A 27,712-nucleotide genomic window follows, 5' to 3' on the forward strand; every position below is an offset into this window, starting at 1 on the left:
CTACCACCACAATTCACAGGGGGTTCATGCCTTGCAAGTAGGGATGGACCATTAGATCTTGGGGGGGGTGGTCACAATGAAATTGTGAAAATTTTTTTTTACAATTGTAAATTTCTGAAATTTTTTTTTTCCAATTGAGATTAGCTGTGCAAATTTTTTTTTTCAGAGTAAATTTTCAGATTTATAATTTTTTTTTAGTTCGTCGCTGTCTGAAGATAAAGAGGGCAAAGATGTGGTGCCAAGCACCACAAGCGGCCACGCAAGCGGTCACGGGGGGGGGGGGGGAGGTCAGGAGAGGGGTGTCCCCCTGCTGCTGTTGGAGCTTTTGAAAAATAGAGATTAAAATGGTGTTATTTGGTGGCACTTGGGGAGTATTTTGAAGGGGGAGGTCAGGAGGGGGTCCCCCTCCTGCCGTTGGAGCTTTTGAAAAATAGAGATTTAAATGGTGTTATTTGATGGCACTTGGGAGTATTTTTGCGGGGGGTGGTCAGGAGGGGTGTCCCCCTCCTGCTGTTGGAGCTTTTGAAAAATAGAGATAAAAATGGTGTTATTTGGTGGCACTTTGGGAGCATTTTTTTCGGATTACACATCTTCCTCTGAAACATGGTCTTCTTGCTCCTCAGTAGCTTCCTATAGTTTTGAAAATTGACTATTTTGGTTTCCTGGCTTCCCTTTCTACTGCGTGGTGAAATGGCTACATGCACCCCACCAAACATCATGCATATCTCATGATTCACAATTGATTTTGACAAGCTGAGAAGCTAAAATAAGCTAAATAATATAGTTAAATTTGCATATTTGTGTTTTAGAGCAATTGTTGCCCTTTTTTGATCAAAACATCTATTTCTCTGTAGCAGCATGTCCAAATTGATTGGATGTGTGTAGATGTGTTGAAATTTCAATATTTGTCTTTTTAGGGCAATTTATGCCATTCATGGTCAAAAAATCTGTATTCTCTGAAAGGGCTTGTCCAATTTCTTTGAAATTTGCTACACAAAAACGATTATTCATGCAGATTTATTCAGTATTTGCTATCGAGAAACTTTCAAAGTTCAACCCCTTTTGTGTGTTTTTGTGTTGGGATTTGTTGGATAGATGGCATTCTACGTAGTGTATTGTTGAATGTTAAAACATGTGTTGCTGTTGTTTTTTGAGGCTGTTTTTTGAGAAAAAAGAATTGAAAATACCTTTTTAAAAGCAAAATAATACATAATGACTTGATATCATTATTGACGTGTTTCTACTTGTTCACCCATTCTTGCAGTCATCATTGCAATAAAATGCTGTGAAAAAAATGAAACTGATGTGGCCTGCATCTGTTTACCTTGATCTTAAAAGGCAAATACAACTTTCTGTCTTGACAACCATACCATAGTTTCAATGTTTTACCTAGTGTACCTGCTTGGTTTGTACGCAGGAAACAAGTAGAAAACAGGTTCTATAATTTCATAATTTTCAAGTGATCAGAATACAAAAGTCCTGAAAAGATAAGATAATCACAACTTCCAGTATAAGGGATACAGTCACTCTAAATGTATAAATTAAAATTAAAAATGTGCCGGGAGGATGTACTAAAAAATACAGAAAGTTGCTTTCTGTCGGTAAATCTAAAAAAATTCAAATTTTAAAGACTTTTGCAGATTTTTTTTTACGCCTTTGTCTTCTTATTTATTTTTTTTTTATTTTGCAGACTAGTTTGAAGATTTTTTTTTTCCTAACTTTCTGCTCTGAAAATTTTTTTTTTCTGTTTTTGACCACCCCCCCTCCCAAGATCTAATGGTCCGTCCCTAAGCATAGTGCCTCCCCTCCATAGGGACTGTGATGCTACCTAAAGTCATGTCTGATACTTGGTATGTGTGGAATCTCTTTACATTGTAAGTGTTCTGAACATTGTAAGTGTTCTGTTCTGTGATCTATCAGGAAAAATCTAAATGTGTTTGATAAATCTGATGAGACCTAAGAGCGTGAGCAGCAGTCTTGTCTTAGGATTCAAAACATGCTTGTACAACTCCAGATTTGCAAAACATGGCACTTTGACCACCAGTATGTGAAATTTCATAGCAAGAAAGACGCTTCTTGTAATTGTAGGACTTCCTTTCAGTTTGTATGAAACAAGGTGAACCGCGCAGGGATACTGAGATCTATTGTGGGGCTTGTGATTCCTACGCTGATTTTCAAATGAGACACAGCTTATTGGTATCAAAACTAGTGAGACAGGGATATACATCCAAAAGACTCGTGAGGACTTTCAAAAAGTTCTACGGTCGATATGATGACATAGTGGCCAAATATGACACCTCGGTCACTCAAATGATTAGCAACAGCATTCCCGGCTTTGACTTAATACAGTGATTCATATACTGTATCACTTCATACAATATTTAGACAATTGTGGGACCAATCCTGATGGGTGTAGCATGCTAGCAGGGTACGCTTAACCATTCCGGACACCTGGTACCACCACTATCAGTGGTTCACGATGGTCCTACTTAAATTTGTAAATCTCAAATGTCCCATGGACCTGGTAATGTATTACCTTGAATGGAAGTGATTATTGGACCAGTTTAATGTCATATTGAACCAGACTGAAATATAGGCAAACGGTGCTCATCTCTCAGAAAAGCTGGGATTTTGAAAGCACAGCTCCCATTTCCTGCATTGAGAGAGGTAATGAGACGTATCATTTGGGCTTGGGCAATTTTTGTGATAGTAATGTGTACAACGAATTGGAATACTGAGATCACATGTATGGTAACATCATAATCCAGAATTTGGATTTCATCGTTGAATAAACAGTGTTGGAAGAATGTGATTTTGCCGTTTTGCATTTTAAAAAATATCATGAAACAATACCAGTATGGAGAGAGAAAGAGAAAGTGGGGTAAAGCATGGCGATGATAAATTAAAATCCTGACAAGATTCTGTTATAGTTATTCTCTGTAAGCAGTCTTTATTTGTAATATTGACAACCTGGAAATAGACCCTACTTTCACAGCAGAGGATCTGAGATCGAGAGGAACACTAGATATCAGGTGATTTCCTTGTATTCTTTTTAATAATAAAACACGACTATTGAAATGGCAGCGGACATGTACATTAGCAAATGGAGAAGTGAAAGGAACGAGGTAACACTATGTGGGGAAGGTTCGTGATCAAAAGATGATTCTTTAAAAAATTTTTTTTTTGCATTTCATATTTCAGACCTTACAACATGTCACTTTGCAAAAGGCAAATTTATTTTACAAAAGAAAAAACATTGCTGTTTTTTGTGTAATTTTTTTTTAAGTTTTCAAAGACGACTCCTCCCATCAGCCCACATTGAAAGTCACATCACACGCACACAGTGTATTGTGTGTTACCTGGGCGTATGCTCTTTTAGTCACAGATACACCACTGCTAATCAATTTTAGTTACAATTTAATCATCACTTTTTGAAACGTATACTTCTCAAAAAAGATTGATTTTTTTTTAAATTGTGCACTGAAATATACATTGGATTTCAGTACAAGCAATGAGGCTCTAAACGGGAGAGTTAGCCACTGTCCCCTGTCTATAGTGGAACCTTGTATTACAGGAAAAAAAAACAACAAAAAACAAACCGGAAATGGTAATCATACTTACAGCCACAAACAAAGTAAATTTTATTGTCAATTCTAATACCAATGTTGTTTAAGTAAAACTGAGTACCATTCTGTAATTATACTCTACTGCTTGAGAGAAAAGCAGCAGTTTCACTGTAAACTAAACCATACCACCTTTATTTCTCCCAAGCCACTGCACATGTAACTTTTTTATCAGAACAACACATGCTACTGGTGCAAGAGTAGCAAAAAACTGCTCTATAAACTTCAAGAAATTTTTTTTTTGCTGCACACTTCTTCACGTGCAAGTTATCTTCAAGTCGAACCACAGAAGACTCAATTACATCGTTGAATCAGATTTGAACAAACGGAAGTGCAACAGATTAAAAGTCGCAGATCTGTTGCACTTTTTAGTGTGTGTTTTTGGTTTGGAAAAAAGATTCATAGTATCAACCATTTGACTTTTTCGGCTGTGAGTGTGAAAATGTGACAGTGCCGTGGGGGCAGACACAGCACTGTCAATGAAATGTAAAGCCTTGGTCACACCATCATCATCATCAATATCACTTAGCTGTTGGTTGATCTATAAAGACATGAAATTGAAAGCTGTTCATACTTCCATCAAGTACCACTTGTTATTTTACCGTATTAACACTCATCCCTTTTTTCATAAGAGAAGGCTAATTGCAGCCACAACAAACCATCATATCCTAGCCTATCAATATTTGTAAAGCCTATCAATATTTGTAAAGTCTAACTTCTTCTTATCCTGTTTTCAATAGTTAACACCCAATGCGTGATCTCCTGTCACATCTCCTGTCATTGAAGTGCAAGAAACACTTTTATTAAGAGTTCGATTTATTTATGACTTGGGTGCCTGTTCACTGCCTTTGACTTGCTCTGTATCTTTGGATTCAGAGGGGGCCTTTTCTTCCTTTTTCACATCTTGTTTTGCTGTGTCCTCCGTGGACTCTTCCTTCTTCTCGCTCGACTTCACAGGTTGTTGCCCGAACTGGGTGAAGAAGGCCTTTGTGGATGCGAGTACATCCTGTCTTTGCTTCTCCAGCTGTGTCTGTCTGGAGTTTGGCGGCTGGTGCTGAGGGCTCTGCTTGTTGCTTGCCACCATTGCCTGCTGCTGCTGCTGTTGTTGTTGTTGTTGCTGCTGCAGGGCTGGATTCATCTGTGGCCTGGGAGGCGGCTGGTTCTGCTGCTGTAGAGGTTGTGGCACCATTCCTTGAAAAGGCTGGCCACTCGGCCTTTGAATTGGCGCCGGGTATCTAACACCAGCTGCACCTGCTGTAGGCGGGACAGTGCCCTGTACCAGACCTCCCATCGGGTAGTTAATTATTGTTGACTGAGGACGTAGCATTGCCGAGGGATGACGGGCTACGGCCATCTGAGGTCGGATACCACGTGGCATGTTGGTACCACTGTAAGTATTGGTGTATTTCTGTTGGCCAATACTTGGCGCTTGTGTGTATACTGCCTGCACTGGATGAGCAGCACTCATCATCTGAGATTGACTTTGATTCTGCTTTGGTGAATGACCAGTTCCCTGGCTCTGACCCTGCGCTTTGCTGATAGGGCTGTGAGATGGTGTGGACGTCCGGGTGCCAGGGGGAGTTGCACTACGACCAGGGCTGAATGGCTTAGCATCAACATGTTGATTCATATCAGATGCCCTGGGTGACATCTTCCCGACCTGCTTTGCTGAATGCATGCCAACGTTGACGAATGGTGCAGATGTGAACTGCTTTGGGGGTCGTGTTGGCTGATTCATCATTGACCCTTGTAGATTCATAGGGAGACCTTGTGGTGGTGGCTGGGCACCACTGTAACTCTGAGACGCATACTGCACTGGTGATCCTGCCTGGGGGATCTGGACGCCACCACCTGGTACTGCAGCAGATGCCGACTGTGCACTGTTGAAGAACTGGGTGGATCCATGCTGAGGGGGTGGAGTGTACATGGAATTTGGTTGTTGCGGCTGTGGTTGCGGCTGCGGTTGTGGTTGCTGCTGAGGTTGAGGCTGCTGCAGACCAGTCTGTAAAGCTACAATAGCGGGAGATGCCACCATCACTTGTCCACCAATCACTGACTGTGTCTGAAAGTAGACAGCATATTTTCATAAGCACACTTGTAATTGAATGTATTTACAATGCAATATACAGACTTTACCATCAAAGGCAGTCAACAAGACATATACGTCAGTGAGTGGTCTCATTTCTTAATAAATATCACTATCTACAGACAATAAAAAAAAGTTCAAATGTTATCACCGAATGAGATATTACACATACTGACATCTAAGAAATTTTATTTTTGAAATCATGTTGATGGTAAACAAGAGAATTTTAAAAAAACTTCTGAAATGACATCTATGCAACAGTTAACTGTGCATACTATTCAAAACTCACCGGCGCATACAACTGTGATGGTTGAATAGTTGCTGTGGAGGCGCTACCATATGTTTGATGAGTCGCAGGTTTAGTCGATGAAGGCAAGGAGTAAGTGCTCTGTGGAGCTTGTGGTTTCACAGACATCGTCACAGTGGTTGATAGAATTGGAGCCTGTGTATACACTGGTGAGAAAGAGTATCCCTGATAGGGCTGAGATGGCACTACTTGTTGGGGCTGTGGCTGTTGTCCCAGCGTCGATGTCAGTATGGAGCCAATGTTACGACTTCCAGGGGCCTGAGTAGTAGCGGTCTGCATCTGCTGCGGCGCACCAATCTGGCCATACAGTGTAGGATGTTGCTGGGGTGGCTGCTGTGACAAACCAAACTGGTAGTTGCCGCTGTAACCCGGGGCAGCCTGAGCTGGTGCTTGGACCATTCCTATTGAAGCCACTGACCTCTGAGGGCTGTCGGTCTGGAAGAGAAACGGCTGACCGTTGCTGCTGGCAAAGAGTGTTTGTGCGGTGCCTGAACCTAGGTCCGCTGCAATGCCACCACCGGATGGTTGAAGAGAATATGCTATTTCCAGTTGCCGCAGCTGATCGGCGGATGCAGGTCGCACAGGTACTGATGCAAATGCAAGGTTACCTGAGTAAGGTCCAACCACTGAAGCCGAGTTGAGACCAGTTGCCTGTGTAAAAGATGCCATACTATCCACCGCACTTGATGACGACGATGCAACTGCCATGTTCCCTGGAAAGGTGCTATACGACCTGGGACTCACTTGCATGGATACTGGAGGGGATTCACTGCTACCCGGGGGAAGGAAATCTGCAAAGGTATCGGTTGGCACGCTTCTTGGAACAGCTGGCACGTTATCTTCTAATGGTGTCACAGCTGCAAAGTTCCCATAGGAGCTGGTTGCAGTGGAAACAGAGGTCTCGGTCTGATCTGTAACATTAGGACTTCCCCCAGTTTGTTCCATAACAGGCGGCAGGGCAGCCTCCCAGACTCTCTTTGCAGAAGCTATTTTTAAGGTGAGATCCGCTGACGGTGAAACCGGCGTGTGGCTGCCGCTCACATGGAGATCCTTTTTGGTATCATCTAGTCCAGATAGAGACTGTGATAGAGCAATATCACCTGCAATGTTACTATCAAGAGAAACTGATGCCTGACCACTTGTTGCTGGTGTTCCAATGTCACCTAATCCCTGGAAGATATAAGACAGGAGAGAAAATGAGGTTTACGCCATGACTTGCTGATGTATCAAACATCCAGCGAATGTGTATTAAAACTGCACACCTGCCTTTGACACATAGCCTTTTGTACAGCCAACATTCAAACATTTTTGCAGGAGGCATGTAACATTACAATATTAGATCTACTAGCCAGAGTTTATCACCCACAATTTAGAGATGTTCTAACTACTACAGGCAAATTACACTTAAATTGTGTTTGGACTGCAAAAACGTCAACGGAGAATTAACTCTTCACAATAGTGTGGATGATTTCAAACTGTTCAAAGACACCTTGCTATGAAGAACACTATGAGAAGTACTTCAGTTCATATTACACATGTCCTGAATACAAAGATTAAATTTATGCGTCAGCTATTTGATGATCCCCTTTCAAAATTTAAATTTCTCTCGAGCAAGAGTCCTTATCACAGCTGGTTGCACAATTCACCGTGTGGTGCAAAGTGTATAGCCTAGTAAAGCTTCTGTATTTTCTCACTGGCTATGTCACTCACAATGATATTGTGATTGTTTGCTTACCCCTGAAACCAAAGTCTGTCCTTGAATAGTTTTGCTTGAAACAGTGCTTTCATTGCCGATTTCTGCAGAATGATCACCACTTTTTTCTATGTCTGTCTTCACATCAGTGGGAGCAAGCGCCTTCTGACTTTTCAACTGTCCTCCGACAATTTTACTTTTACTATCACTGAGTTGTCCAGGTTTGCTTCTCTGCTGCAACTTCTGCTCTCGGATTTTATCGTTGAGTTTATCCACAAGGTCGGAGTCAACTTTGCCTTCGGTCTTGATCTCATTGCTTGGAGAGCTTCTCTGGGAGGACGGATTGGAGCCATGGTGGTCACTGCTAAGATCAATACCGCTGTCGTGCTGTTCAAAGTCACCTTTGTCAGAGTCCTGTTTGGGCTTGGCATCCTGGCCAGCTGCCGCTACTGTGGTGACTGTGTGAAGCGTTGCACTGGCTGAGGAGAGAGGAGCCTTCACACTGACAGTGGAAGGAATCGCAGCTTGGCTCTGAAGTGGCTTGTCCCATGCATTCACCGAAGGTGGAGGAGGTAGCGATATCTGTGACACTGCGACAAAGAAAAACAATCTTCTTTTAATGTAGAAATTCATTTGTCAGGAAAAAGTCGCTGTTTCTTTCAGAAATATTTTTGATAATGTCACATAAGTTATGAGGTTCGTTGTTTGAAACATACGGTACTCACAGTGTTGATCAATGAAACAACATCAGTGGTTAAATATATATAAATATAAATTTACTGCATCATGCATGTTACATATCATACACTCACTAAAGCATGTGTGTAATTCAAGGCAACCTGAACTCATAAGTCAAATAGTATGAATACTCACCCTTTTTGTCTTCAGGCTGAGTGGGTTGCTGAGGTTGTGGTGGAGGCTGTTTGACTACTTCAGCAGTAGTCTTGCCAACTTCAGCAGCCACTGCACTTGCATCCCACACCCCTATGGTCATGCTGTTAGCAGAGTTGCCATTTGTCATTGGAGGCGGTTTGCTGACATTCTGCTTGTTGCTGAACCTAGGAGGTAGCTTGGCATTTCTTGTCTTCTCGTGGTTGCTGTTCACATGCCTCGCTGCTGCCTTCAAACTCTATATGGAAAATAAAGATTTGACATTATTAGCCATCACTATAAAAGTATCTTTTCTTAGCCACTGGTCTGCCACCCAGGATGTGACCATGACCAGCCAGGTTTCAAAACACTCTACATTGTCAATATTTTACCATTTCATTAGATATTATGAATTATTCATCCACTTTGGAATATTTTATCACATATCACACATATTGATGGAGGGGCAAATTTCAAAGACACTCAAAGTCTGGAATAGTGTAGAAATGATTTGGACATGTTCTATTCGTGAACTCATTTGGCTAATTACCGGTCATGTATTCACAAGCACTGACTGAAGTAATAAATGGTCACAGTGTTATGGCCCAAGTGAGGGCCACCAAACATCCAAATTAATGGTCAGAAGACGGCTATTACTGATCAAGTGATGACATAAATTTTCAAAAGGATGAGTGTCTCAGCAACTACCTGATGAGTTCTCCATAAAGGTCACTCATCTGCATCAGCTGAGGTCAAAGTTCATCACCTGCGACCTCCTTTCAACTTTAAACTGGTGTATTATTTCCTAACAAAATTAAGCACTGTCTTTTCTCACCTCTTCTCTCTTCTTCTTTTCATTGGCTCTCCTGAACTCTTCCTCCTGTTGCTGTTTAAGTCGCTCTTTCTGAGTCTTTTTAGAGACCACCTCTTGGAAACCTTCATCCGGCGTCATTATCTGAATAGGGTCTTCCAAGGTAACTTCCGGCATATCATCGGCAATTACTACACCTGTACAACGAGAGCACAATACCATGTGAAATATGTCCATCATATAACCTACAGTAACAGTTCGTTCATCCAAAAATCATTTGTGCAGAAGATTTGTTAACTGGAATTAAAAGAGTTTGTCAGATGAGAAGACAATATTCTACAAACCTGCATAATTATTCAAGTCAATATGTGCTAATGCATTTGGTTTGTCAATCTTCTTGCTATTACTTTTGGCAGTGCTATTCTCAGGTTCCTGTTTCTTCTTTCCTTTGGTCCGATTGGACAGATCTGACAATGCATCCTGCAATCGGTGAATCAAAAGGGTAAAACAAACATTACTAATTGTTTGGCTGAGAGTGTACCCAAGGTTTTTAAATATCTTATGAATACATAAACTTGCATTGTCTATCTCTCTCCAATTCTCTGAAAAGCTACAAGGCAAAGGATCATTTTATATTCATTTTTGTTTGGAAAACACTGGTTTTAAAGATTTAGGAAACATACAGCCACTTTGACTCTATACAGATATGATTAACCCTTTGAGCGCCAAAGTCAATTTTTGTCGCCTTTATAAAATGTACCCCAGTCAATTTTTCTCAGATTTTTGCCAAAATTTTGATGAAAAACTGTAGCTAATGACATTTGATAACAATTTGCTCCAAAATTATCAAAAATTACAGAAAAATTCATAAAAATTGGTAAAATATTGCACTCAAATTTTGGTGCGAAAAAATTACAGCACTCAAAGGGTTAACCCCATGAGGGCTGTGATTTTTTATTTTTCCCACCAAAATTTCGGTGAAACATTGATTTTACCAATTTACCAATTTTTATGAATTTTTCTGTAATTTTTTGATAATTTTGGACTAAATGAACTTTACCTTTCTATGGCTACAATTTTTGACAAAAATTTGGGGGAACTCTGAAAAACAATTGTTAAGATCTGAAAAAAGTTGCTGGCTATGTTGTATTCTATAAAGGCAACAGAAGTTGACTTTGGCACTCAAAGGGTTAAAGGTATACTGTCACCTGTTCCAATTTTGCCACAGTTACCATGGAAAGAGAAAATCTAACCAATCACAGATTTTAAGTGGGTGGCCACTTTTTAAAAACAGCGCCCTCACATGAGCATTTTGAATACCAAGGAACGCCCCTTTGACCATATATGGGCATATTTAGATTACAGGTGACTGTATACCTTTAAGATACGGCTAGTTTTCAATCAGGTTCGAACCCACAACATACGGCATCAGTTGCCTAGCGGAGAGGCCACAGAGACTTAGAGCACTGCTGACACTTCATATAGAACAGCCATCTCCCTTCCAGTGACAATCAATTGACTTACTTGTATAGCTACGGGATCATTTGGTATAATTTCATCTACCCTGTATGCACTCTGTACAGCATATGTACCATCACCACTGTTTTCACTATTGTGTTTTGATGACTTCCCTGTAGATCCTGAAGGAGCTGATGAGACCTTTCTGTCACCCGGCTTCGATTTATTGCTCATTTTATCCCTGTTCATGGGACTGCGTCCAGTATCTCTTCCTGACCGTCTCTCTGAAAGATGAAATATAAAGACATTAACTTTAATCAACATCTCTGTACTTTCTGATGGTTTTGGTCAAGGTAAGCAATCGGACATTTCAGTCCTTAAAAATTTGGAGGTATTTTCAGGCGTGCAAAACTTGGCTAAAACCAATGGTAACATCTCTAGTTTTCAACACAATTACATTGAATTCTGGAAAATGACTTCTTTTGCATGCACAAAACATGCAAAGATCACTTGCAACAAAATACAAATATGCAGCTTATTCATAACTTCAGTTATAGTCTCCCATTACCCAACGTGTATTGAGAGTATACAAATATTTCTATGTTCTAATTTCAGTCATAACATTATAGTATACATGTTACATTAGAGCAGTCACAGTTGGGGATGGTTTTACTGCGGCTGTGGCTCCAGACAATTTATCTATGATCCACAACTTAGCAAAAACACTGCTTAGAAGTCAATTTCACAGCAGTGTAACCTGTTGAGAAAAGCTTGTTTTCAACAGCAGATGCCATGACCACCTCCAACAAAGGCATATTATGGGGAATATTTACCAAAATATATGAGTATATGGCACCACACAGGATTTTACAAATTTTTCAAAAACATGACACTCAGGTTGATCAATGCACTTTACCTTGAGGAGGTCCTTTCTTAGTTGTCCTATCTCCTGGCCTCTGATTCTGGAAACTTCTTCTGGCTGGATTGGTGTCTTTCCTTTGGGGAGCTCCACTTTCCTCTTTCTTCTCTTGGTCAACATCTTTGGATGTACCTTGTTCCTTCTTCCTTTCTTTGCGGTCGCTGAAGTCGCTACTTTCTGAGGCAGTTTCCCATTCTTCATTGGCTTGATCTGATGAATTTTGGCTTGTCAGAACAGCATTCCTATTGCTCTTTGGTGACGGCCCTGAAGTAGCTGCTACCTTCCCTTGCCTTCCTTGTCCACGACTGGACTCTATTCTACCCACCCAGCCACCCCCTCTTGGTGCTTTACTTTCCTGCTTCTTCTGAAACCTTGGCGGTCGCTCATTTCTTGAAAACCTCGGAGGTTCAGAACGCCTCCTATCTTGCCTGGTGTCTCTGCTGTTTGGTCTCATCTGTTTCTCGTCATCCCTCTTCTCTGAGTCGTACCTTCTTTGATTATCTCGATACTTCTGCCGTTCAGAGTCTCCTTCATATCTGCCACTCCTACCACCTCTGGAAGAGGTTCTCCCACTGTTGAGTCCCCGACCTCTTGACGAGCTGCCTCCTCCTCTACCCCTACGTGACGGTTCTCCCCTTGGTCGGAATCCGCCCCTATCTTGCGGCCTACGATCATGATCCTTTGCCCTGGATTCGGCTTTCTTCTCATTCTTGAGGTCTTTCTCTAATTTTGCATCTCGTGCTTGATCTCGGTCTTCTATGGTCTCTAGCTCCTTGTCCTTCTTTGCCTTGTCTTCAGCCTTCTCATGAGATGACTCACTCGCCGTCTGGCTGGCATTGTCATCCAGCGATTCACTTTCTTCATCATGCTGACGCCTACGTGGAGGTGCCTTCTCCTCATCAACCTCATTTTCAGCATCTTTAAATTGGTCTCTCCCGTCTCTTGATCCCCTAGAATCCCTGCCACTTCCGCCACCTCGCCTATAATCACTCCTGCCTCTACCTCGGACTGGGTAGCCCCTACCTCCACGGCCTCTGTAACTGGACCCAAACTCTACCCTCCCTCGGGAACGGCCACGACCACGTAAATTGCCTTCCCTGTATCTATCCCCTCTCTCCTTTCTCAAATCCGACCTCTTTGCACCTCTGTCCCTGTCCCTATCACGGTCTCGATCTCTTTTACTAACACTTCTGCCATCTCGATCCCTACTGTCTCTTCTTTCTGACTCCTTGGCAGGTTTTCTCTCCCTGGTGTCTGGCTTGATTTCATCTTTCCTTCTATCTTTATTGTCAGCCTTCACTTCCCTAGCCTTTTTGTCAATCTTCTCTGCCTCAGTATCTGACTTCATTTTATCCTCTGATTTCTCACTATGGTTCAAGCCTTCTTTCTGAGGCTCTCGTTTCTTATCCTCAGCAATCTTGCCCTCTTTTTCACTCACTTTACTGTCCTGCCCGTACTTCTCCTCACTTTTTTCTTGTTCCTTTGGTTCAACTGGTCTATTCAGTTGTTCATCTTGCTTCTCTCTGTCCTCGGGGGCATTTGCTTGGCCAGTGCCCGGGTGTCCAGGCTCTACTGCTCTTGCATTCTGTGGTGGCATTGCTCCAGGGGGAGGTCCGTGTGGCCAGAAATACGGATCCTGTGGATGGGGAGGAAAAGGGGCTCTGTAGAACCCAGGATGTGGGGGAAATGGATGAGGAGGTGGAGGACCTGCCCATTCTCTGTTGAAAGGCTGTGGTGGCCTCTGTTGTTCATGTGTATCATCAAATGGATCGCGCTGAACTCTAGTTGGCGGCTTTGAATATTGTTCAGAATCCCGCTGTGGATGATGCTCCCTTTCTCTATCAATATCCTTCTGTCTATTATCCTGTGAAGGTCTATCAGCTGCTTTGTCATCCTCTCTTTCACTGCCCCTCTCTTCTTCAATCTTATCATCCTCTGGATGTTTCAAGTCTTCCCGATGAGCCCTTGCCTCATACTCCTGCCTAGGGTCATATGGCCTGCCATATGGTGGATACCTTCGCATGTCTGCATCAAATGGCATCATCTGGGGTGGCATCTGCCCATAGGGAGGTGTACCCCACCTTTTCTCGTGGGAATCAGGTGTATGGCGACCACTGTCATGATCTGATCCTGATCCAGTACTGTCTGCTCGCACACGCTGCATCATTCGCTTGTCAGGTGGCATTGGAATCCCTAAGAAAAAGGCAATATCACCAAATTAGAATCTGAAGAACAACCACTTAAATCTTTAAACAGTCTCAGGAATTCTGTTTTATTAAATGCACATCAAGCAATAGCAGCTCTTAGTTTTATATCTATATGCAGCAAAGGAATGTTAAAATGTACAGAAAATAGCTCTGCAATAGCATCAAGCTTCAAATTTCTCACTCCTTGTAACATCTGAGTCACTATCAGATAGGTAGCAAATGGTAACATTGATTGTGTGACTTATTCTTTACTTCTCTACTTGTACAAATCGATATTCTAATATCAATTCTTTGTCAGCTTTGCCGTTTACTTATGCATTCACTACCATGAGAACTTTTGATACAAGTCACTTTTCTTACCTTGGGATGTGGGTGGCATCCCCATAGCCCTTGGGTCCTGCATGTAGGGATGCATACCATGCTGATGCAAACTGGCCGCCCATGCTTGTGCTCTCGGATCTCTGGGATCAAAACCCATTGGTGGTGGCGGGTGAGGATGCTGCTGCTGAGGTGATTGTCGCTGTTGTGGATGTTGCGGGGGTGGAGGATGCTGCGGCTGCTGCTGCTGTTGTTGTTGCTGCTGCTGCTGTTGTTGTTGTTGTTGTTGTTGCTGCTGCTTAGAAGCAAAGAACAGGTCTTATACATAATAGTCATTAAAGCAAACACTAGAATCAAGTAAGTTATAAAAAGAGATAAAAATCAAACAATTTATGTTGATAGTGAAAAAATTCAACAAGAGATAAAGACTTATCTCAGTTGTATTCCTCAAAGAGTATGATGTAGGGCTAGAGTTTTGCCATTGCAGTCAATTTATTACTAGTTCTTTCAAACAGTTGCCTTTTTTGATAGTTTTGTAGAAGTAGTTTGGCAAAATACTGACAAAAACTATAACTTCCATGATGTAAAGATACTATTAATTAAACTAATTGTCAATCAAAAGAGTGCTAAAGTACCTGCATCTGTCGCATCTGTTCTTGTTGTTTCTGGAACCTAGGGGGCAGGTTCTTTGGCATTGATCTTGAGAAACCCTGCTGTCCTCTTTGCGGATAACCTTCATGTGACCCTGGCCACAGAACAAAACAAAAAGATACAAGTGAGGTATTGCTTAACAGTTTAGTTATATGCAAGAACGTATATCTATATACTTTCAAACCCTTGGAGGAAAGGGCAGAATTCAATGTCTTTACGTCATTTTCATACACGTTTAAGAAAACCAACAGAGCTAAGAAATTCTCCAGCAGTACAAAATGTTAGGTTTAACTTCCGTATTAATTGCTGTTCACACCAAGTATTTCACTACATACCCTTCTCTCTACCCTCTCGTCTTGATCCATCACTGCTCCCACTTTCTGTGCGCTGTCTCTTGGGTTGTTCTTTGGGAGCTTCTGTCACCTCCTCATTTTCCTTTTCCTCTTTTACTTTGCTGCCATCGGACATTCTCTCTTCCAGGCGCCGGAGTTTCTCTCGTGCTGCAGCTTTCCTGTCCTCTTCCATCCTCCTCTCCTCTTCCAGTCTCCTCTGCCGTGCCCGTTCAATTGCTGATGACATCTCATCATGCTGCTTTTGCCTCTTTTGTCTCCATGACTCGTCTTCATCGATATCAGTGGTCTGCGGCAGCCTTGGAGGATAAGCACCCTGATGAGGATGACCACAGACGGAAAATTGGGTGAAAATTCAAGGGAAAGGACATTGTGCACCAATTGAGAATACTGGATGCACAAAATATTCAGTAGCGGGAATGAATGTTGGTGCACCAAGGATGACAACACGTGCTTTGCAACTTTGATAAGAAAATCAAAAAGTAATGTATAATATAAATTTTTCTGCAAACCACAATTCACAGTGTTTCTGTTCACAGAGATATCAGAACATCTCATGCAAAACTACATCTAATTAATAAACTAAAACTACACACATGTGAAAGTATGCACACCAAACATGCCACTACATAACAACACACTCACAGGTTCTCATAGCTTCATATGTGCAGATAAGTGGTATGCCCATCAAAGTTCACAATCATTGCAAACTTGATCCGGGAATAATTATAATATCCCATCTGATGGACGCTTACCCAAATGGTGTTAATTACGTAAGAGATGGGGCAGAATTATTTTGTTTTCCTTTCCATTGATGAATGTACCAATATCACTTGTGGGTATGACCATCTTACATTAACAAGCAGCTTATTAAGTCATGGTAAGTAAAGGTTTTTCTCATCAACAGCAAAGAAAAGAGAGTTTGAAATTGGCTATTTTAAAGTGCAATGCAAGAACCCAATGTGCAATAGCATGCAATACCTTGTGCAACTCTAGATGAGTTAGTTCATGCAGATAGGTTATGAGTTTGATTAGTAGAAACCTACCTGTTGAGGTGGCCTATGAAACTGTGGAAGTGATGAAGGTGGTGGTTGTGGTTGTTGTTGTTGTGATGATGGTGGTGGTGGTGGTGGATGTTGATAATGGCCTGGAGGTGGCATTGGACCCCTTTGATCAAAGGGCGGCTGCTGCATTCTGTTCCATCTCTGTTCAGACACAACAAACAGAAATGTCACCAGGACGGAACAGGGAGGGAGAGGAGCAAACATAGGAACACCACAAAATATGAACAGAATTGAACAAAATGAATAATGAGATAAAATGAGAAATCAGGATTGTTTAAGATAGGAGGGAATTTGAACAGATTTTTTGATGTGCAGCAGCCCCTTTGAGTAAAAAGCTTTGGTTTAATCAAAGCATTTCTAACTAAACACACACACATATGTACTACTACATACCATACAGCATACACAGGCAAACTCAGGCGGAGCCATACAAATCTACTTTTACTCCATTCCAAATTGACAACTGTACCTGTGTTTCATAGCCCGATGTACTTGTTGGTGGTCCCCTGTTACTGACGCTCCCCTGTCCTTGATTCCATGCTTCTCTGGGCGGCCCAGGTCTCCCTCCTTCCTGGTCCTACATGATGATATAATGATCAGAACAAAGTCACACAACGGAATTTTCAAAGCAAACAGAAGACCTTAAATCTATGACTGTAATTACCATATAAGTCCAGGGAGCAATTTCACATTATTACAACTATAAACCCTAATATGTTACATCAGTGACAAATTCTGAGAATGCACTCTAAACTTTGCCTACTGCTCTTCATATTATGCTCAAGAACTATCATACTAGCATTATTCAGACATGTTCATGACATAAGCACTTTCATGAAAGCCATCAGTAATGGGTGATAGATGGAAGTCTTCATTGTAAAGACTAAGAAACTATATGCATCATCTGGCTTGCAAGTGCAACTTCACATATAGTTAAAAGAAACCTACACAGTCAACACAACTGTTTGGAGGTATAGCATATTACCTGCGATGATTCTTTTTAGGAAAGACTGGCACTGATAGAGTTTTTAAGTTTTCACCTCATCACGCACCAACTGACAAACTTGCTTCTTCCCTCTCTAAAGACGGTTAAAACCTGAAGATTCACGGCCAACAATGTTGAGAACACTTACCCGAGAATTAGAGGTTCTTTGCCTGTCATCAGTATGTTTATTTTTTTCTTCATCTCTTCCTTGCTTATTGTATGAATCTTCTTTGTTTTCATAAGTTTCTCTGCTGTAAAAAATGTGAGAAAAGAGATGATCATGCTCCATCCATTATAATATCAACTTTTTTATGCAAACTATGGGTTTGAACATAAATTTTGTGTATGACTAAAATTGCAACCATCATAAATAAAAATTCACACATGAGAGACGTGATGACTGAATATTCTACAACTGATTACATAAACCCAGAGTAGACGAGATTCTACAATTGATCTCTTTAAAACCTCATCGATCATTGCTTGTCATAGCTTACTTTGAATCTTTCTCATTTTTTCTTGGAGTAGTAGGCTGTGCATCTTCATCATCACTGAAAACTAATTTTTCTGAGTAATCAATTTCTCCGTGTGCTCCCGCCCATCCACCGTCATCAGCTTCATTTTCCAGTTGGTCGAATTCTTTGAGATTGGCAGCACTAATTATTGAAGGCCTGGCATACTCTTCACCAACCTCAACTTGGCGCTGGGACGATGGCGGTGGCCCTCTTCCGGGCCCAGACTGTTGGTATCTGGCAAGGAGAACGAGAAATTTGAATTTAACACTCTAGCACTTTAGATATTGCACGTGAAAATTTGGAAATGAATGAGAGCCATCAGTCATGGGTGATAGATAGTAGTCTTCATTGTGAAAACTTAGAATGTAATTGCATCCTGTGGCCTTTATGTATTTGGTGTAATAACTTCAGAGTGATAGAATCTCTTTATAGCGACAATTTCCGAGCTTGACTAACAAAGTATTATATACGGCGGTTTCAAATCGATTACGTAATCCCTGGATACAGACATGACAATTCGGTGGAATTAAAATGAACCTTGGAACAAAGACATCATGTATACTTCCAGTTTCCTACATCTGGAATACACAATACACATAAAATCAACTCAACTTCCCAATATCAAACCGTCAACATGTTGTTATATTCTACACTAAACCATTTCAAACTATGCATTTCATTAGAATCCTGGCCTTGCAGTGACTAACCTTGGGTCTGAGTGTGGGTGTGGATACGGATGTCTTGGTCTCTGCATGGGAGGCATGTTTGGTGGATAGCTGCCCGGTGGTGGTGGACCTCCCACATATTGGCTGAACATATAGTGAGGCATCATACCCCTGTACTGTTGTGGTGGTCCTTGCATGGGACCCCCTTGAGCACCATTCATGCCCATGCGAGGAGGAACGTTACCACTGGGTTTCCCACCATCTCTCTCTGCCTCCTTCTCCCTCTCCTTGTTCTGTCCCCCTTGGTCTCCTCCAGTGTCCGCATTTGCATTGCTTTTGTTCATTAACCCTCCTCCTTCCTTCCAGTTTCCTACATCTGGAATACACATGTACTATGTTAGATTCTCTGGACAGTTAAAATCTTTGCAATGGCAATTTACTCCACTGTATGTCCTAGTTGTTTAAATTATGTTGTCAATACCATGTGAACTCTGCCATTTGGCTATATTGCCAGACATGGGAATCACTTACTAACATGCTTCTATAGCCTGATTACTTACTCTGTGGTCTTAAGCTTGGCCCTGGGCCATACTGAGCCTCCTTGTTGGTTTGTTTGTCTTCTGAATCTGCAGGTACATCCCCACTGCCGAGTGTTGGGAACTCTTGATTGAAGTATGAACTCTTGCCTTTGCTTTTGCCCCGTGCTGATGGAACAATAAGACATATAATCTGATGAGATGCTGTGAGCCAGTGGGTCTTGTTCATCATTAAAACAGCCAACTCAAACAGAAGAGTGCATGGCCATCAAAAAATTTAGCGACCAATCTTATGTCATGGCTTCACAGCCATTGTATTCATTATCTGAACTCTACATAACAGATGTCAAGCACTGAAAAATCTGATCTTCCTCAATATAGATGCTGTTTTTCCAGTCATTAGTGTCACTTGGTCACTGTAAGTTGCATCTCAAATCCTAAAGCAATGAAAGAAACTGAACAAATATTTTAATTTCATCCCTTTGAATACCTTCTGCACTGTTACTAAACAGATATATTTTCATTTCTAGTTATACATCTAAACTATGAACATCATGTTCTGTCAAACAAAGTTCTCATTGTGATGCCAATTACTTTGTGGATGTCGCAGGTTCATACTCCTAGACTACAATCTGAAAGGTTACCTGGTTGAGTATCCCCCTGGGCCCCTGCGACTGAGCCCCAAGAGGGTTTGTTGGATGATGTATCTTGTGCTGGTTGTGTCTGAGTCTTCTGTGTTCCACTGATTTGCCCCTGTGGTGTAGCTGTTTGTGCAGTCTCTCCTGTTTGTCCAGAACTACAAGGAATATCATTAAATTGTTGTAAGTATCGTGAATGTCTAGAAACATCATCTTCACTAACAGAAATGACATATCGAGCTGTTACACCATGAAAATAAACACATCATGGTCGTCACCTTTCTAAATTCAGGCTTCACCACAAGGGGACTCAGAAGGGTGGACCACAACTCTGACTTTGGAGCAGTCTATTCATATGTAAATAACCCTACAAAGCCAAACATTTTCACAATAAAAGAATATGGTAATTACTTAGGAATTGCTATATAAATTGGCTGCCCGTTTTTTTTCAAGCTGTGGAGAACGCTGATACCGTATTCATAAATTTTACAAATTTACAAACGTATGACATAGAAGCAACAGTGCAACAATAGAACGTAGTCAATTTTCCGAAATTCACTTCTATGTACCAAGCCTTGAGATAAGTTTTCTCACACAAACATACACATACCCTGAAAATAACACTGGCATCCTGCCTGCTTGTATGCAAAATAACTCTCAAATAATCACTCTGCTCCACAAAGAAATTGTACTTATGTGAGTAACAATTAATTTTAAATACCTGTTGTCCGGTTTGTCTTTGTCCTTGCCTCCTGAGCCCCATCCTGATCCTCCAGAAGGTACTAAGTTTACGTTAGGATCGTTTCCGCTGTGCTCACTTTTCAAACTTGGTAGATTGGCAGGTGGTGGCATACGCCGAGATACGTTAACTTTACCAAGACTTTGTAAGCCATGACCTCTGCTGACTGAAATCCCATGATAGAAATGTTGAAATATGAAGTCATTCAAATAAATACTGGAACTTTGGTTGACATTTGTAAATGTACACAATACATTACTATCAAGGTCAGTCATATACATGAGGATTTAAATAAATTTTACACAAAAATTAGAAATGAGCAACACCAGAAATTACGAGCTTCACTGCTGAAGAACACTACGCATGTTTTGATTATAGACATTAATATAATCAATTCTGTTTTTCCATCATGCAAACATTTTTTCAGGTATTTTCTTCTTTAAATCCTTGATAATATTTGTGAATAAAATTCTGAAAACCAAATGCTAGATAAAAGTATGACACTCTTAAATGAGTATCTATGGCAGACCACTTCATGTCAATTCTCTGTCTTGGTCAAAGGCCTTGACCAAAAACACAACAAAAGAAGTTCATTATCATACATGCCTTTAGGCTGCCACGCATTGCTGATGATGGATGCGTGTTAACTACATCTATACACGGTGCAAGGTAATTACCTGAAGTTTTCTGTGTTTCTACACTCTTGCCTTTATACGTATTATACAAATTAAGCGAAGCATATTTAGTCTTGCCATCCTTCCCCTTACTGGCTAGCCCCGAACGCTCGGACATTCTGCCAACCGGGTCATTGAGTTATTTCTTGTAATTACCCGAGGAACGTGCAAGAGATTTCTGAAAAGGACACAAAGAAACACTTAGCAATTTTTTTGTAAATACAATTAAGTAAAACATGTTCATTTGACAGCAAAATGTTAATTTTATTACACATGGCTTACATTGTCTGAATTTTGTCCATTGTGACTTGGTTAACAGTGTTGTTTAATAACTTATCAAAAGGCCACCAAAGGCTATACAGATGTATCTTGTGATGTAAAGACCTATATTTTGTGCTGCTAATCACGTAGAGTTATAATACTTATTCGAATTCAACACTACATCAAGAGGCAAAATTGGTGTCTTCCTTCTTACGTATCTCTGACTACATAAACATGATCACAAATTCTGACTATAATATGACTGCTGACATTTTTTGAAAAATAACCAAAAATTTTTCATTCACTGCCATTCTCAATTTGCTTGAATACTAATATGAGAAACCCTTTCAATTTTTGAGGAGATATCCTTTCGGCAGAAATGGTGATCGTACATTTTCAATGACAGTTAAGGGAATGATATCAACATCCCCATATATTTCGCACATCTTGCCATTCTTGTGATTAGACAAGAAAGAAAAGCAAGGAGGGAAAGTGAATTTCTCAGTTCAAGACCATTGCCTTGACATTGCGGTTATGTTGTCCTGTTGCAAGCAGTAACATTTCCCAATGCAGTATTTTTAATACACGTCATTTCTGTCCGTAAAAAAATCTATGTGTAAGACTTGCGGTGCGTATCATACATTGGATACATAGCTATACAAAGACAAACAGCTTGCACCAACAAAGTTGAATGACCCTCTTTTGCAGATGGACCTTGGCAATATTGGAATTACAGCAGCCTATGATTGAACAAAACAATATTCAGTTTTGTGAAATAATTTGAGGAGCAAATCAAGAGACAGCTCTCAAGAAATTGATGTTTGTATAGCAGCTGAACTTGACTTAGCTGCGTGTACCTCCTGTGTTGCAGCTACGGTGCACTCTGAAGTAACTAACATACAAGAAAAGGTTGATGTAGTGTCTTTGCTATGGCACTCATATTTTTTGTAATCTATCATTGGCATGCTGAAACTTTTGTTTTGACTTGAAAACAGCTGACAGGTATTTGCAAACTGTTGAACAGCCACAGAAGAAGGTACCTACAATATATTCCAAAGCAAATAATACTGCTCTGAAATGTAACCATAGACCCTATACAAACTGCAATGTAACCCAAATACAAAGATATCCTGGGATGGAACTTGTAACTAAACTACTTCTGTGGCAAAGTCAAAAAGATGGATCATGCTGCAACAGTTCAGGAACTCACAACATTGCTCGATTATGGAACATACAAACACAATGAATGTCCACACTTACATGTAACTCTGCTTTTATTTAAAATTTCTATATTATTGATGTAAGGAACCCCAGAAAACAATATGAGGAATGCTGCATTTACAAATCAATTTTTGCTATCAACTTTAATTTCCTACCGTAATTGAGATAAAATCTTAATGTACTTACAACCAGTGTAATGATGAATGGTTACTTGAGTAAAAACTATTTTATAACAAAAAGAGCAGAAATGCTTTTATAAAGTATTATGTTAATAATTCAGCTCGTTCTTCCCGAATTAAAGCCTTTGAAGGAAAAAGTGATATGCCAAACTTGTCTGTTGTGCCAAGGTCAAATGCAGAAAAGAGATAGACACACCCCACCCCCACAACACATTTCCATAAACATGATTTACACAACCTTGTATTACTGAACGTACACAAACAGGGTGATTTTCACAGTCTAGGCCTCAAAGTGAGTGTATCCTTAATGTGTTGTTACAGCGATACTCATTACTCATGTACACAGAATGACTTGCCTACACGTAGAAAGAAGGTAAATGTTTCTGGTCAAATGAGATACACCATAGACCCTCAAGAATTCTAGAGGTTCTATGGCTACACCTATAATGCTATGGCCTTAAATATTTTACAGTAGCCATCATACATTTCATTAACAGATCACCTTGAATACAGTGAGCTATGAAAGTCCAAATACTTTCACGGAAAATTTTTGCTCCCAAAATGAATGCACTTAGTGACTACATTCTTTCCTTTGAAAGATTTTAACGGTAAACTTACTATCAAAAGCCTTCAGCACTTTAATGTGGTTTAAGGTGAGCTCATTTCTACCCTTACATTGAGAGTTGCTGAAGTGTTTTTCACTGACGAAATCTTCATGCTTCCTTCACTGTGTTTTTAATTAACTACAGAGCAAACATCTATTATGAAACTATGAAGCACACACCTAGCATCTTTGTGAAAACTACTTGAACAGACACCTCACAAGTCTAAATGCTGGAAAATGACATACTCAAATTACTTGAAAAGGGTAACTCAGTTATCCCATTCAGAGTGTGATGAAGGACATCCTTAACAACCACTGGGAATGTCAGATATGGAGAAGGAAATTTCTATGGCATTCATCAGCGGTAGTTGATTCACTATCAGAGTTGTCCACTTATTTGAGGATCTGGAGGTCTTAGCACAGGGTCTCGGGATGACATTCAAGTGTTTCCAATTACGTACATCTCTGTCAATGAGGTGGTAGGTAATTTTAGGTGGAGAAAGATATCTTCAATACTTAGACGATATACACAATTTCTGCAGGTTCATTTTACCATATTGCACTCCTTGGGATATCTAATCAAAAGCATTAAATGCTTTACAAAGAGGAGGTATATGCATGTTCTTGTGTTTTGCATCGGTTTGCAGTCATACAAATAGGTACATTTATGCAAATGTATCCATATAATGTGCACTTTTCGCTTTTGATCAAAACATATTTTTTAAGTAAAAGAAAAGATTACATTTCAAGTAAAATATACTAATGGGGCAACCACAGCAATTTTAGCTCCATGAATATTTTGGTCAATATTAACCAAATTACTTGATATTGTATGAGGATTATTATATATTGACCAAAGGTTTGTCTACATGTACTGTAAGAAATACAAAGAATTTTTACAACATTCAAAGATATGCGCTATTTAGTTTAAGCATGGTTTTTCTTCATAGTACAGCCACTAAAGATAATCTGTCATTTTGCAAACTGGTTTACATTAATGACAGGAAACAAAAACAAGAGTTCATCTTAATTAAGCCTTGACATATTGCTACATTCTTCTGCTGTGTAGAAAATTTCATCATAAATTTTGATATTACTCTTCACAGCTATAGGGCTCTCCCCAAAGCAATTACACTGTGAAGCATAGTGCCCACTACTCTTTAATTACAGTAAAACAATAGAAATTCATTATCATGACAATTAATTACATTGTTATACAAACTGGCCACTATGCTAATCAGAAATTCCTGGGAGAACACTGCAGTCATACAAACAAGGAATATACATGCCATACCATTTTTCACTTTTTTAGAGGAAAGAGTCATATTTTCCCCATAAGTAGAAATACTTGATAACCTCTCTAAATTCCATCATTATGTAAAATTGGACTTCATGTTTTACAACATTCTTTATATACAGTGCAAATATCTGCCCTTCAACAAAATGTTTTGATCCCAAAAAAACTGCCGTATATCTTTTCTAATGTCAATTGATAACATGAAGAAAAGTTCATCAGGTTGGTGATAAACTCAGAAATATTACTATTAATCTCTTGTGAAACAATTGAACAAGTTAGTGAGATATGCCTGTACTTTATGTCAGTAGAGCTCTGTCCTTGGAAGACCTTGAAAATTTTTGTGAATGTTTATCATTCAACATGCTTTGCATTTTCTGATGGCTAGAATACATTGGGAATAAACAATTTTAACGGTGAGAATATAACTGCGCCTTCAGCTACATTTCTGTCTATTAGATGCATACATGTGATAATATGACAGTCATATATCTGGAGAATGAAACGCTTCCCTCTCAGCTATTCTTTTGCAGTGTATATGCAAAACAGGGTTTGAACGATCTTGTATTTCCTGGAAAACCAAACAATGTAGGTCGATCTTCAGTGGAAGTCCACATAAAATAATACGTCATAGCATACCAAATATGATGAGCATTGAATGACCATATCTATTCATTAAACAAAGCTACAGAGTATTTTTCTAACATATGTAACTATTTGTAAGAATCTTTCAAGGAAGAAGTGACAGGTACAGGCACGTCTGAAGGTCATTTCAGGGTCATTGCTGCTGTGTGGCCTCGGCTACACTATCATCTCATCCATCCCTCTTTAATTTTGACAGACAATCCACATCACATTTTATGAAATTATAAAATTTTCAAACAACGTGAATCATAAAGGGACACACCCTTTAAAAACACCTGATAGGGTTTACACTTTGGCTTGATTTGATGATTACAATGTACAATGATAGGTACAGAAATGAAACTCCCACTTAGTGAGCCACCCTGTCATTTTAACTTCCTCATACTTTACACAAAAAACAATGTGTGGATTAGACCAACAAACAACAGCAATAGTACTAATACTCATTTATAATTATAATTTCATGTAGTACATGGCTAAAACTAATGAACATTTTAATCTCACTGAGAAAAACAATACCAAACATGACGATGATGTGTAATAAGGAAGTTTTGCCAAATTTCACTACAGCAGCTGGGCTTTGTGTACAAACAACAGTATATTGGTATAACGCACGACTACAGTTTCAGTTCAGCACAACATCACGTCAAGTTGTATGGCAAAAGGTATGACTCCATTAACTTTTAACTTTTCTTCCTGTGTCCACATAAATTTCCTCCGGTCATATGAGCATCAATCTGACCTTGAGAGGAATGTTTCAGTAAATGATCAGTGAATTATAATTTCAGTCCTGTAAAGAAGCCTATCTGCGCACCTCAGAAAAAGAACGATAAAAAGTTCACATTATACTGAAAAATAATAACAACCTCAAAAGATTTTTGGCCAAAATAACATTGAGCCACGTGAGGCAATGTGTGTGAAATTGTGTGACTGTATTACCAGCGCGGAAATATTTGTGTAAGATTGTAACTCGCTTGTACACTTCATTTTTTCTCCAAGGAAACAAAATTATTCAAAATAGAAAAAACATCTGTAGGTTGGCAATGTGATGATGAGTTCTGAGGTAACCAATGACAAGATGCGTTTGTTCTCTTCGATTTCAAACGGACACATCTTCGGTTGTGTCTCGCGCGACAATCCAGAAGCACGCTCACCCACGGTCTTCCGCTGAAGTTCCGGGTGATGCGATACTTATGACAGCGGCACACAAGTCGGTAGTGTTTTGATATGTTGTATTATAGTCCAGTGCATAAAATGTTTTTCCTTTAAAATCTTATAAACCAACTGTGGTATATTTGCACGACAAAAATCGTCGCCATTTTGAATTAAATCTCCGGAATGACGTCCAACACGACACCGGGTTTGTGATATACTACAAAAACCACAGATATCAAAGAATGACAATATGGAAACAACAATAATTTATGTTTTCTACGTGACGAGTGGTAATCAATACAAAATCGGAGTTTGGTATAAACAACGGATATGATGACCTACTAATATGCGTTTTGAGGCGCCTTGCCTGATGTCAAGAAAAGCTGCGCTTGGTAACGATCAACTGACTGTGTATGTCGTAATGTCTTTTCATATTGTAAATATGTACTACCATTTGAAAATTTTAAAGCAAAGATTTTAAGGCAAGTATCTCAAGTTTAAGTAAAGAGAGACGTGGGTTATAAGAGTGTCGATCTCAGCTATACGGTTTAGTCTTGCAAAGAAATAATTGCCTTCCACTGGCTACAAAATATGCAAAATCGGCTTCCGTCGACGCTGAACAAAGAACGTAGGTCACTGAATCAGGGCTCATTTTACGGACAATCCGTCAGATTTTATCAACAAAACCAATACTTACCCTTGCCCGTTCTTATGGGTGATATCCACAGAACAATTAGAACTTCGTAAAGGGAAAATTCTACAGGATGGCAACGGATTTAACGATTAATACAACAAGGTGAACGTTCGAAATAAAGATGGCGTACAACGACAGCTCAGAGTAATTGCATAAATTATGCAAATATCCATACTAACCTGTCCCAGGATGCACTGTTGTACTGAGAAATCAAGTTGCCATCATGCAGGCGAGGTTGCCTTCCACCTTCGAACAGTACATGATATCGGCTGGGAAACATTGACCAACTTTATTATAAATATGATCGAAATATTAAAATAGAAAACTGAAGGTAATAAAAATATTTTATTTTAATGGAAACCGATGAGGAAGACACAATTATTTTTCTACGGGGACGCTCGAGGTGGCAAGGATCAATGAAAATAGATATAGTATTTCATATAGCGGGATGACATTGTCAATGTCATTCTATTCGAACTCAAATTTTCAAATTGTTACGTAGTGTAAGTGCCATCAAAATATTAACTAAACACGCGGTAAAACATCGGGT

The 27,712-nt window shown here is 39.9% G+C and overlaps 1 protein-coding gene and 2 non-coding genes across 8 annotated transcripts; all 3 read right to left on the reverse strand.

Moving 5' to 3' along the window:
* Positions 1 to 3,214: 3,214 nt before the first annotated feature.
* Positions 3,215 to 27,323, reverse strand: LOC139114049 (protein PRRC2C-like). 6 transcript variants are annotated; one of them, XM_070675528.1, is made up of 21 exons: positions 27,166 to 27,323; positions 21,113 to 21,287; positions 20,418 to 20,601; positions 19,703 to 19,854; positions 19,083 to 19,226; positions 18,565 to 18,898; positions 17,840 to 18,091; positions 17,491 to 17,593; positions 16,827 to 16,934; positions 16,340 to 16,498; positions 15,279 to 15,609; positions 14,928 to 15,037; positions 14,335 to 14,587; positions 11,765 to 13,960; positions 10,915 to 11,132; positions 9,735 to 9,870; positions 9,415 to 9,587; positions 8,583 to 8,838; positions 7,752 to 8,299; positions 5,999 to 7,186; positions 3,215 to 5,685 (listed from the first exon to the last, which is right to left on the reverse strand). In XM_070675528.1, exons 2-21 carry the CDS (start codon positions 21,225 to 21,227, stop codon positions 4,444 to 4,446), a joined length of 8,202 nt encoding a protein of 2,733 aa, XP_070531629.1. In that variant the 5' UTR covers positions 21,228 to 21,287; positions 27,166 to 27,323; the 3' UTR covers positions 3,215 to 4,443. The 6 variants fall into 6 exon arrangements, with proteins under 6 accessions (XP_070531629.1, XP_070531628.1, XP_070531630.1 ...); XM_070675527.1 differs by having other exon boundaries at positions 14,335 to 14,590; XM_070675529.1 differs by having other exon boundaries at positions 14,335 to 14,590; positions 17,491 to 17,590; positions 27,166 to 27,316.
* LOC139115053 (small nucleolar RNA SNORD83) lies at positions 17,197 to 17,266 on the reverse strand. The gene has a single exon (XR_011548033.1). It is a non-coding gene; the product is annotated as a small nucleolar RNA SNORD83 (small nucleolar RNA).
* LOC139115055 (small nucleolar RNA SNORD83) lies at positions 18,171 to 18,240 on the reverse strand. Its single transcript, XR_011548034.1, has one exon. It is a non-coding gene; the product is annotated as a small nucleolar RNA SNORD83 (small nucleolar RNA).
* Positions 27,324 to 27,712: the final 389 nt, after the last annotated feature.

Source organism: Ptychodera flava, chromosome 16, assembly GCF_041260155.1.
Source record: "Ptychodera flava strain L36383 chromosome 16, AS_Pfla_20210202, whole genome shotgun sequence".
NCBI classification, from domain to species: domain Eukaryota; kingdom Metazoa; phylum Hemichordata; class Enteropneusta; family Ptychoderidae; genus Ptychodera; species Ptychodera flava.

Excerpts from the sequence above, each read along its gene's own strand:
- LOC139114049 (XM_070675527.1), bottom strand. The coding sequence starts at position 21,227 with ATGTCCGAGCGTTCGGGGCTAGCCAGTAAGGGGAAGGATGGCAAGACT. Across the intron at positions 16,499-16,826 it reads CATCGGGCTATGAAACACAG|AGATGGAACAGAATGCAGCA; the intron begins GTACAGTTGTCA and ends GTGTCTGAACAG. Across the intron at positions 7,187-7,751 it reads GACAGACTTTGGTTTCAGGG|GGATTAGGTGACATTGGAAC; the intron begins GTAAGCAAACAA and ends TATATCTTCCAG.